The following is a 12,479-nucleotide window of genomic DNA, read 5'->3' on the forward strand; positions in this document are numbered from 1 at the left end:
GACTAACGTTCAGTATATGTTTAAATCACATGTCTTAAAAAAATAGACAGCAAATATAATTTTAAAAATAACTGTTTATTTTTTAATAACAAATGTGATTCAAATATATAATTATCGAAATCCAATCATTTTAATTTTTTACATGAATATTTTTCTCAATGAATTCTAAAAAATAAACGATTTTGATCACCGAGATTGGATTTACAATGAATCCACTAAACTCAAATGTTCTCTCATGTTGAATCCCAACATAAGAAGAGCCAAACTCAAATAAATGTGTACAAGTAATTTCATTTTCTTTTTTCCTTTTTGATTGATTACCCGTACAAAAATAAATAACCACATGTAATTTCTTTTTATCCTTTTTCCTAATCTTATTCACACATATAATTTCTTTTCTATCCTTTTTCCTACACCACAAATTCAACATCCGAACATAGCAAAAAATTATTTTCATTATGTCTTTGTTGACATGGCAAATCTACAAGTAATTTCATCAGAGCTAACGCCTCAACTGATACAAACACACAGAAGCCCAGTCTCAAAGCCCATTCAATGCCTATGGTTAGTACAAATATTGACAACAAATAAATATCGAACGAAAATATTATGACAAAACATACATATATATATTTATATATTTTTTTTACAAAATTTCAGGACTGTAAATGCAGAGTACTTTTCGCCATCAACACAAACTATATATAAGAAACAACCCATCAGAAAATGTAATATTTTGTAGATGCAGCAAGATTTAGTAAAATTCTTCGAGACAACGAACGAAGCCATGTATAACAGCAGCATCACCCATTCAGCATGTTTATGGTAAGAAACTACCGCCTCAAGCTCTCCACTATGTAGTCAGCATAGAGATTCCTTCATGGTACAAGTAAAATGTGCGATGAGAATAATGCCATAGCCAATTCACATGAGATTGATGACAAGCAAAGTAACAATCTTGTAAAAACCAATGAAGGTAATGTTTGGTTGAGAAGAAAATTCATTATTTTGTTTGGTTACTTGAAAAAATAAATATGTAGAATTAATTTTATCTCCCTTTCATTTTTTTTTTTCCCCCTCTTGAAATGCAAAACACAAACATAGCATAAACATAGAACTGGAAAATCTAATGATGGGGTGTGTATGTCTCGAGACTAGGGCCTGTTGTCATTTTCCAAATAGTTGTTTTTTGAAATTTTCATTATTTTTGTTTCCGAAAACATAACCAAACATAATAATATTTCTTGATTGGGTGATGGCAAATAACATGTGGGAAGTAGACGAGAAAAATAAAGATATTGAAAAAAGAGAATGAATTCATTGCTTACATGGAATGCTGGATTGCATCAAAAGCATCGGTAGCTGGAAGAAAATCGTTAACTGCAACTTCCTTGTTCTCATTTTTCTTGTCTAATTAATTGTTAAGAAAAACTTACAATTTTCCTTTAATTTTGTACCCATCAGAAAGGGGAAAAAAAAAAAAAAAAAATCACGTCAGAGACATATGTATTATGCAGTCATTATATATTGAGGACGCTTGGAAGGATACAGTCCTCAAAGAAGCGGCGGATCTCAGCCAACCTATGTGGTGGGAGCTCGTTGATATCAGTGTACTGACGATACTCGGGATCATCAGCACACACTGCAATTATCTTGTCGTCTTTTTCACCCTATTATTGTTCGAACCAAGGTTAAAAATTCCTTTCAGGGGTAAAAATAAAATTATCCAGATTGTTGGATCATACACACCTGATCAATCATAGGCATGAGGCCAATTGCTTTAGCCCGGAGAAAGCATCCTGGAAGAACTGGTTCCTGTTCATGTTTTGTAAAGGATTGTAAGCATTAGCAGCTGAGGTTCGGTTTATAATAAACATCATTACAAGAAGTACATCATTAATAACTCTAACTAAAATAAATTTCAAAGAATGAACAAAAAAAGGTATACATATAAAAGATAAATTTAGAATCTGGCTCACATGAGCATAAGGCCTAGAGAATTGTAAACAGGGAAGTCCAGTCAGTGGACAATGTTCACCCAAATAAGGGTCATCATTTGGCCCGAAGCCCACCCTGCCAGACCACTAGCCCAACAGAAAATATGGAAAAATGAAATCAAAAATATAGGGTCTAATCTCGGCATGTTGGGCTAAGCCTGTGGGCCCATGAGAAGCTGCTCGTCTAGGCCAAGCTTGTTGGGCGAGGCTTGAACTTAAGATTTTTGACCTTGGAGTTGGGCAATAAAAAAAAGCTCGTTGGTTTTAGACTGCGGGCACCGGACGGAAGAGCGAGCTTGGGCACCATTTTCACGGGCCAGTCTGGGTTGGCATCATAGTTGTCAAATCGGAATTCATATCGTGAATCGAAATGTTCTCGTACCGAATCGCGAATCAAATTGAATCATGAATCGTAAAAATTCGGTCACTTTTTCTAAATTACTTAAAAACATATATCTATACATTTAGATGTTAAATATATCTTATGAATATAAAATATTTAGACTTAAATCAACAAAAATATTATTTTGAATGATAATCACGTAATTTAATAGGTAAGAAGTTAACAAAAGTTCTTATGTAAAATCATCATCTTACCTTTTTATTTACTTTTAGATATTTTTTATCAACCATTTTTTATAAAGATAATAACCAAATAGACAAACTATTAATTTTTAAAGTAAGAATAGTTAACAACGATATTGATATTTGGACAAGAAAAATGACTCGTAGCTCGAATTTTTTCAGGCCCGAATGGCTCGAACTGCCCAAAACGACATCGTTTTGGGCAGTTTTTTTTTTTTTTCTTCTTCTTCTTCTTCTTTATTTCTTTCTTTTTCATTCTTTCCCCTTCATTCTTTCAAACACAGAGACAGAGAGGGAAGAGAAGAGGAGGGAGAGAGAGAGAGAGAGAGAGAAAAGAGAGAAGAGAAGAGAAGAGGCGATCGCCGGTGATGGTGGCGGCAATCGACGGCCCGATCTCCTCTTTCAAACTTTTTTTTTTTTCTTTCTAAGTAGATCTGGATCTGAAAAAAAAAAAAAATTATTAATGATGATAATGTTGATCCGGATCTGCAGACTAAGGGAATTTTTTTTTTTGTTGATGAAGATGAAGATGATGATGATGTTGAAGATGATGAACAAGATCTGCAGAAAAACAACGAAAAAAAAAAAATGACGAAGATGAAGATCGGTTGATATTGATGAAGATCTCTGTGTTGTTGATGATGAAGATGAACTCTGTTCCTCTCTCTGTGTTGTTGTTGATGAAGATGAACCTAACTTCCTCTTTCTCTCTCTGTTCTTCATCTTTTTTCTTCATCTTCAAAGAGAGAAGGAAAAAAAAAAAAATCGAAAACGACGTCGTTTGGACTCGGGCCATTCGAGTCGTGATGATTTCGAGCTACCAATCGGGATTGTTTGGACAATAAGCATATATACTTTTCTAAGTAAGAGTGAGCAAATAATAAGAAAGAATTATGTAGGATATTTTATTTTAAAACCTAAAACATTTTAAAAAGTATAACTGGCCTCACACATGTAATATTCAATTTAATAAAATAGTCACACATGTAATATTCAATTTAATAAAATAGTAATAGATAATTCATAGTGTAACTTTAATCTTAAACATCTTTATAAGATATATTACAATTTTTTGAAGGGAAAAAAAATGAAAAAAAAGGTTAAAAATATGTTAGGTCTGACTGAATCTGGATCCTATAAAAAACTCCATGATCACTAAAATAATAACAAATCATATATATATGTTGGTTATTTTAGTATTAAATGCTATTAGAAGTTGTATTATGTCATTTTCACTAAAAAGATGAAAAAAATGAGTCGAAAATATGTCAAACACAATAATTTCAAAAATTGCATGAATCGTAAAAAATAAATCGAATCAGGAATCGATTGTGAATCGTACGAGTCACTAGAGATTCACTTCCAAAATAGATTCACTCATAGATTCGTGTCGATTTTGTAAAAATTACATATCGAATCGAATCGCGAATCGTAAAATTCTGATAACAGAGGTTGGCATTAGGCTTGCTCAGGCCAGCCAATGCTGACCTTTGCACCCATATGAGATATAATTCCAATGTTAACCCAATACATCCTCAGTCCAATACTATGTCCATGTGTGGATAAGAAATCTTCAGAGTTAATTGTGGGATGTTGCTTTTCTTAGATGTGTCCATCTTGATATGATCGTAATAATTCACCTTGTCTCAATTGTTGGACAAACTATATAAGCTGTAGCAAAATTCGCATTGTTCAATCTACAAATGATGCAAATAGCGAAAATGCATATCAAACAGCATACCTGCATGATAACCAACACATCCATGGGGTCATTATCCTCGCAGAGAGTACGAGGGATGAAGCCATAGTTATGTGGGTAAACAACAGATGAGTAAAGCACACGATCAACCTGCACATATGCAAAAGAGTTTTAGCAACCCATTATGACCAACAAAGCTTACTAAGATAAATGACTATGCATGTGTGATTACTTTGATCATTCCAGTTTTCTTGTCGAGTTCGTATTTCACCTTACTCCCCTTACTGATTTCAACAACCTGCAATAATTATCAATGATCATCATACTAGAGCATTTGTCAAGGAAGAATGAAAAAATCATGCAAAATTATGAATTTTTCAAGACATTTTTAAAGTTGCCCACAATTTTATGGGAACATAAATGCAAAGGGACCATGTGATAGTAGTTAATAATTATGTATAACAGAATGTATAAATTCAACACTAAGATGTCCAAACTCAACGGTAGAATATAATCCTGATACGAGTCCTAACCTACTTCCGCATATGTTGTGTAGGTAGTTCTAAAAACTAACGCCCTGTTTGGGAGCTTAGGTTTTTAGCCAAATGGCCACTAAAAAAGCCAATTTCCAAACACCTCCTAAATACCTATATATATATATATATTTTATAATTTAAAACCAAACCACTATCTCCTCCAAACTTTAATAATAAGCATAAATTCATACTTTTCATTTGGTTAAGCTACTGCTTCCTCCAACCTTTTATACAAGTACAGTGATTAACCACATTGTTCAACTACAAACATTCTTACTCTTAAGTATCAGAAAAAGATAATTGCAAGCTAAATAAAGTTAGACATTAAAACTATGAGCTCTAGAAATTTCAGTATCCTTACACAGTTGAAAATCTTCGGAGCTCCAGGTCCTGCATCAAATTATAGAGAGAGTTACATACCAAATGATCACTACATCCATAATAGGAAGGCACACTCTAGAATTAACCATCCATCGCTTGTAATAAAGTTTAAGTACCTATCTCGAGATCATGCCAAGGATGTGCAGCAATTGATTTTCTGGTCATAGATGTAAGTATTCTTTCATTAAGAGGTGGATGTGAAGTTTTATGGCCGATGGGAGCTTTGTTTGGAGTCTCAATAGGTGGAGTCATATTTGCAAGCTGCACACACAACAACAAATTCAAAGTAAGGCACCTTTTCTTTTCCCAAAATGAAACTAATGATGATTTTTTCGGGCAATTGGTGAGCAACATAATTAAATTAAGTAGTTCAATAACAATGATGTCCCCAAACTTCAAATGAAATTCAGCTAGAGTATGTTTCCAATAAATTAGTAAATCCAAATCGGTGACCAGGTGGAAAAAAAACAAAAGACGAGATACAAACATTTAATGACACTCAAAAGAATTACTGGCTCAATGCCAAATAAACCAACTAAAGAAACACATACACATTTAAATAATTAAAAATACTATGACCAGTGACCACTATATAAAAGTCCCATTCAAACAGTGTTATGTTCATTAAGATGTCGGAGAATTGAAGTACATGCAAGGATGACCAACTATCTCTCAAACACTACAACAGTCCTAAACTGTTGAATCACATAATTATTGGCTTAAAATGACGTTATGCTAAATTTAATCGCCAATCACAGATATACAATGCACTTAATAGTCTATTGTTTGTTTTGAGGGATTATTCTATGGGATTGGATTATTAGTCCATCCGAATTAATAGTCTATTGTTTGGTTCAATTTTTTTGCTCCGAATTAATAGTCCCTCCGGACTATTAGTCCCTCATATGAGGGATTATTGTATCCTAGGGAGAGGGGTGGAATTATTTTCATAGGATTGGTATCCCATGAGACTAATGTGTCCATTTTATACTCATGTTATTACTTAATAAATAATTTAAAAAATGGTAAAATAATTTTTTGAACATTTATAAATTATTTTTTTAATGTTGTTAATTTAAAACTATATATTAAATTATAAATTATAAATTATAAATTAAATTTAATTAAAAATAATAAATTATAAATTATGGCTTTATAATTTTTTTAGTGTTGTTAAAAAATTAAATTTATATATTAAATAAAATTATTTTTTTAGTATTGTTAATTTAAAATTATATATAAATATAAATTATAAATTTAATTTAATTGAAAATAATAAATTAAAAATTATGGCTTTATAAATTAAAATTTTTTAATGTTGTTAAATTATAAATTATAAATTATAAATTATAGATTACAAATTTAAAATTATATATTGAATAAAAATTATAAATTACAAGAGTAAAATAGTCTTTTGAACATTTATCCTTATCCAGTCCGTCCAATCAAAAATAGTCAAATCCAGACATCTACTCTCATGGCTAAACAACATAGGATACAAATCCAGTCTAACCAAATAATCCGGACTAACAATCCGATAGACTACAATCCCCTTATCCAATCTGTTCAAACAAACACACCCTTAAAGGAGAATAACGCACTTTCTACCATATTTTGTTCAGATCTACAGAAATCTAAAACAGAAATTGTTCCAGCTTCTTCAAGGCTCACCCAACTCAACAAAGCCCTGTTCTAACTGTTTGGGCATGCTTTTCTGCTCTGGCTATGACCATAGTTTCCTCAACACTTTCAAAGATGATATATATGTATATTTATGAAGACCTTAAATATAATTCAAACATGATGAACAGATACAAAAACAACCTAAATTAAGGTTTAAATAAAATGAAATTCGAATGAAAATTTTAAGATGATGAAGTGAAAAAATGCAACAAAGGCCCGTCAAAACTTCAAACTCTGTTATGAAATGCCAATGCAAGCATTTGCTTGACAATAAATTTGATCTTTAGAGTTTTGCTACATCCCCAATTTCATCACCCCCAATCGCACCTATAATGATGTGGCAGGGAAGTAGAGGCTCCACATAATTGAGTATGTGACAAATCAAAATTGACATCTAGGGATCCAAATATTTTACTAATTGTTCTATAAAATGTCTCACATAGGTGTGTGAGACCCACATGGCATGAGTTCCACATTCATACGAAATTTGATAAAATATTTGTGATATAGGTGTGTGAGACCCACATGGCATGAGTTCCACATTCATACGAAATTTGATAAAATATTTGTGATATCTAACATTTTTCTATTAGGGGTTTCAAACATTTTCTAAACTTTTAAATCAACAAATATTAAAGTATTCATTTAAACGTTCCTAGAAACCAAAATTTACCACAGATCTACCAAACTCGAAACCAAAATTTAATTCTCGTTTCACATCCAACAAAAACACCGCAAGATAGAGAATCTACGAACAGCTGGACACCTACAGTAGTAATTTCTACAAAGATCATGATTCTTTAAAAGCTGATCTCAAATTCAACATGAAATTCAAACGATTCACGTATGCAAATTGGCGTATAAATACATGTACATGTATGTAATGCAAGTGGAGCTTAAACTATGTGAATTTGGAAGAAAGAAAACTCAGAATAAGCAACAGAAACCATAGAAAAAACGATCTACAAGTCAGAAAAGCGAACTGAGAAACTAACCGGAAGTGATCAACGTTCTGAACAGCGCCGAGCAAGCGAAGCGAAAAGGCTCAGATCTCGAGATGAAGACAACGTAACAAGGCAGTAATGGATATATAGAAATATATATAGAGAAAGAGAGAGCTCAAGTTGTACGCGTTCCCGCTCTGTATTGGGACTTTGCTTTGGAATTTAAAGGCGAAAAGCTAAAAAGAAAAATTCATACGTTCTTCTCTCTCTCTCTCTACACGAATAAAATGCCATATGGAATCGAGTAGATTCTCTATTGAAAAATGATAGTGATGCTAAATTTTTTATTGAGGTTAAATTTGATATTTTAAAAAAAAAAATTAAAAAATTATTGTTTTATTTAAGTTATATTATCTTATTTAAGTCATATTATTTTTTTATCATGTCACTTCAAACTAAACTCATATTTTATAAAAATTTAAAATTATACTTATTTAGAATATTCCAAACAACTTTAAAAATTTTTATTAAATATTTCATACGATTGTGATTCTATATTTATGTGAAACTCGTTTTATATGAAATTTTTAATAAAATATTAAATAAAAATTTGGACATCCCTAGTTATTTGGAGCGAATGTGAATTGGATCCAGCTGCAGTTCCATGACACGCGTTGGAATGTGTTGGGTCGTTTGGTAGTCAACAATATTCCGTGGTTTCAAACTGTATGGAAAATAAATTACTGTAAAAAATTATGACATATTTACATTTTGTGTTTTTAAATTTTGATATTTTAATTCTTTTAAAGTATTATTTTATTATAATTGATCGATAGAAAATCCAATTATGTATAAAATATATCATATTTATTAAATTTTTTGAATAATAATTTATTGATTTTATTTGTACTTTGTCATTAAAATTCGACAAAATCTAAATTAAATCATAATAGTTTATTATCTTTTTGTAATTAATCTTAACAAAAATGTTAATTGTTATAAAATAATATTTAACGAGATTAATTGTTGAGTTTTAAAATTTAGTGAGATAAAGTATAAAGAGTCATAGTTTAAGGGGATTTATTGTAATTGTTTTTTTTCACCAATGTTAAGAACACAAATGCCATTTGTCAAGTGAGCTGGGTTTTGATTGGGAATAAAAAAACAAAAATATAAAATAGATTAAATAAGTTAATAAGATAAAATATTATATTTAAACTATAATCATTTTATTTTTTTCTCAAAAAAATCAAAAAGAGTGAAAAAGTTCTTAAATTGAGCTAATTTAACCAAGCTAAATTAGTAAAAAAGCTAAAAAAATCAAGCTAATTTTTTTTTTTTTCTAAACGAATCACAAATTAAATACAAAATGAAACACAAATTTACACGGATAAGATCCACAAGATGTAGGACCTACCTTTTATGAGATATTTATGTCTCACTTTATATTTGGTTCTATATGTGGATTTCGTTTGGCAATAGATTTTTTTAGTTAAATTAGTCACGAAAAGATAAAATAAATTAAAAAATCAATAAGATAAACTGTTACGTTTAAAGTATAATCATTTTACTTTTTCTCTTACAAAAATAAAAAAAACCAAAAAGGTTAACCTAAATAAACTTTTAGACCTAAATTAAAATAATCAAAAAAATCAAAAAGTCAACTAAAACCTAGCCAAATGACAACTTATTATTATTTTTTTTTTAATTTTTCCTATTTCCTCTTGTCTTAATCAACGGTAATGATACATCCCACTAAAAGTGGTGCTCTAAAATACCACTAATGAGTTGACAAACACTTTAAATGAAAAAAAAAAAAAAAAAAACAAGACACAAGCAGTGGGCCCCGTCCACTGCCACATCACTAGTGGTGCTTTTAGAGCTCCACTTTTAGTGGTCTCAAGCATTATTGCTTAATCAATTACTTCAATCATGTAAGAAAAATTGAAATACATAAATCACTATCATAAGGTCCGTAATTGTAGGGGATAATATTTTTTCAAATATCAATATCTTCCGTTATTAGATTATATAAAAATTTAAACAGTAATGCTGTGTATAATTTTTATTTTTTATCTTAATTTTTTAATCTTAAACAAAAAAATAAATGGAGCCCACATTTATAAATACATATAAAACTCACTCACTTGTGTCTTAAAATAAGAAAACGAGATATTAATCTCTTATTTATTTTTTTATTATCCCAAAAATATTAGTCTCTTTTCAAAAATCAAGTACTTAAACAACATGAATTTCATATTTTGCCCTTCTTTTAAATTCATTAATATTAATATACACAAAAAGTATAATTATGATAATTAATATTCTCCAAAAAAATTGTACTGTTTTAATTTTAAATCAATTGTTAGTTTTGAAAATTTAATATTTTTAAAATGTAATAACTGTACTACCAAAAAAAGTTAAATTTTTTAAAAGGGACCAATATTTTGAGACAAATGGAGTAATTATATATAGCATTTAGATCATTGATGTAATCTCATATTTATAGGTGTTTTAAGAATATTAAGTTATTTACTTTTTAGAACTATCTTATTACATTTAAGCCCCACTTCACAAGTGATTTTTTTGATTGAAATAGTTAAAAAGTCATAAAAAATTAGAAAATTAAAAATTCAATCATATTAACAAAGTGTGCACATCATATATATATATATATTAATTTTTTTATAACTATTTAACAAAAAAAAATTATTTCTAAACACATTAATTTTTTTTATCTTATCAAAAAATTAAAAATTACTTCAAAACTAAATTTCTAAAGAAATACTTAGGCAAAAATTGATTATTTTAATTAATTTTTTAATTTTTATGAAAAAATATATAAAAAATTATGTGACGACTTATAATTTTTGACTAAACCTACCATTGCAAACAAAACCTTAATATATCAATCAATTAATCGTCAAATCAGTATACATTGGTGGTGATCTTTTATTTTTACCTTTTGAAAAAATAAATTTCAATAAAGTGACATTTCAAACCACTTTTATTGTTTAGGAAAATGACTGGTAGCTCGAAAAAAGTGGCCTGATTTTGGCTCGAATTGCAAAACGACATCATTTTGTGATTCTTTTTTTTTTTCTTCCTTTTCTTTCTCTTCCTTTTCTTTCTTTCTTTTCTTCTTCTTCTTCGTTGAACACAGGAGAAGAACGGAGGAAAAGAGGAGGAGAGAGGGAGAAAGAGATAGGAGAGGAGAGAAGGGCCCCTCCTGTGCCTCCGCCGCTGCCGATCGTTGCAGTATCTCCGATCGTTACAGCAGCTCCGATCGTCGCAGCAGCAGCTCCGATCATCGCAGCCCCGCGCAGCCCTGCCTTTGGCCCCGCCTCCTCCAGCCCGATTTTGATGGCCCCCTTCCCTCCAGTTCTCCTTCTTCCTCCTTCTTCTTCTCCGAATTCGAGCTACGAATCGGAGTCGTATTGTTTATTGGTTGAGATAAAAATAAGTAGTGTTATGAAAAAATATTAAATATATTGATAACATCATTTTTATGTCGTGTCATCAAGTAATAAAAATAATAAATTAAATTAAATAAATAATTCATATCTTTCATTAATTTAATTAATTTTTATTACAAAATAAAATTAACTATTAAATAATAATACTATCATATAATAATATCGTCATATTATATTAGGATATTAAATCATACAATATCATTACATCTACCAAATTTATTTAGCCTGAATGAGTCTCTTTCCAAAAAGAGTACCATACATGAATTTTTTTTTCGAAATTCATTCAGACAAATTTAGATTAAATAAATTCAGTAAATAAATTTTACGTATCATAAAAAAAATCTGATTGTTAACAGTGGTGCGGTTGAATTTGAAAGTTGCGTTATCAAAAACAGAAGGTGAGAAGCCTTGATTACTGATTAAATATTAAGGAATCACATGCAAATATATGGAATACAATTGTGTTTGTGATGGGGTGTAAATAAAAGTCTGTGAGGTGCAAATATTACGTACACCCCTTTACATCTTGATAATTTTTTATCTCCACTGTCACCTAAAAGTAATTTCACCTTAAACTTTTGTTAGTTTGCGGGCTCAGATCCGGTGTGCCGTCCACTCAGTGGGGTCCAGTGGAGTTAATTGTGGTGGTGCCACATTCTACTTGTTTTGCAAATTCGAAAAGATTATGATCCTATACCAATTGAGTCGAATCCAGCTGAGTCATGTAATAAATTATTGAATTTTGATTTAGAAATGTGGGTCCCAAAATTTTATATTATGAGTTGGATGTTGTTTGGGAAGATATTATTTTAATATTTTTTTAATTTTTTATGAAAAATTATATAGAAAAATAAAGAGAGTAATGTAATAATTTATAATAATTTTTTAATTTTTTAATTAAAATGTATAATTGACAAATAAGACCTTAATTTTAAATAAATTTTCATTGAACCGATTATAAGTTGAGTTTAAAATATGTTGATTTTTTAATACAGTTAATTAATTCATGCAAAATTATCAAATTGATTTGATGTGAACTCCAAAAAATTAACAAAAGGCAAAATATGTTCAAGCTTAGTTTAGGTAGGGTTTAGTAATTATTATTTTAGTATATTTTTGTTATGTTTTTTTAAAATTAAAAAAAAAATTAAAAATTTGATGCATTTATTAATTGCTAA

At 29.7% G+C, this 12,479-nt stretch overlaps 1 protein-coding gene across 1 annotated transcript; it reads right to left on the reverse strand.

Moving 5' to 3' along the window:
* Nucleotides 1-607: 607 nt before the first annotated feature.
* On the reverse strand, nucleotides 608-8,373 carry LOC114300100 (soluble inorganic pyrophosphatase 4). Its single transcript, XM_028244947.2, has 9 exons — nucleotides 7,877-8,373; nucleotides 5,315-5,459; nucleotides 5,179-5,207; nucleotides 4,514-4,579; nucleotides 4,324-4,431; nucleotides 1,750-1,815; nucleotides 1,550-1,670; nucleotides 1,329-1,410; nucleotides 608-876 (listed from the first exon to the last, which is right to left on the reverse strand). The coding sequence occupies exons 2-9, from the start codon at nucleotides 5,448-5,450 to the stop codon at nucleotides 834-836; spliced, it is 651 nt and encodes a 216-aa protein (XP_028100748.1). The 5' UTR covers nucleotides 5,451-5,459; nucleotides 7,877-8,373; the 3' UTR covers nucleotides 608-833.
* Between the last annotated feature and the right edge of the window lie 4,106 nt (nucleotides 8,374-12,479).

The sequence above is a fragment of the Camellia sinensis genome, chromosome 10, assembly GCF_055761805.1.
Source record: "Camellia sinensis isolate YWXY chromosome 10, ASM5576180v1, whole genome shotgun sequence".
Taxonomy (NCBI): domain Eukaryota; kingdom Viridiplantae; phylum Streptophyta; class Magnoliopsida; order Ericales; family Theaceae; genus Camellia; species Camellia sinensis.

Excerpts from the sequence above, each read along its gene's own strand:
- LOC114300100 (XM_028244947.2), bottom strand. The coding sequence starts at position 5,450 with ATGACTCCACCTATTGAGACTCCAAACAAAGCTCCCATCGGCCATAAA. Across the intron at positions 4,580-5,178 it reads CTCCGAAGATTTTCAACTGT|GTTGTTGAAATCAGTAAGGG; the intron begins GTAAGGATACTG and ends TAATTATTGCAG. Across the intron at positions 1,411-1,549 it reads CCGCCGCTTCTTTGAGGACT|ACAAGAAAAATGAGAACAAG; the intron begins GTATCCTTCCAA and ends ACAATTAATTAG.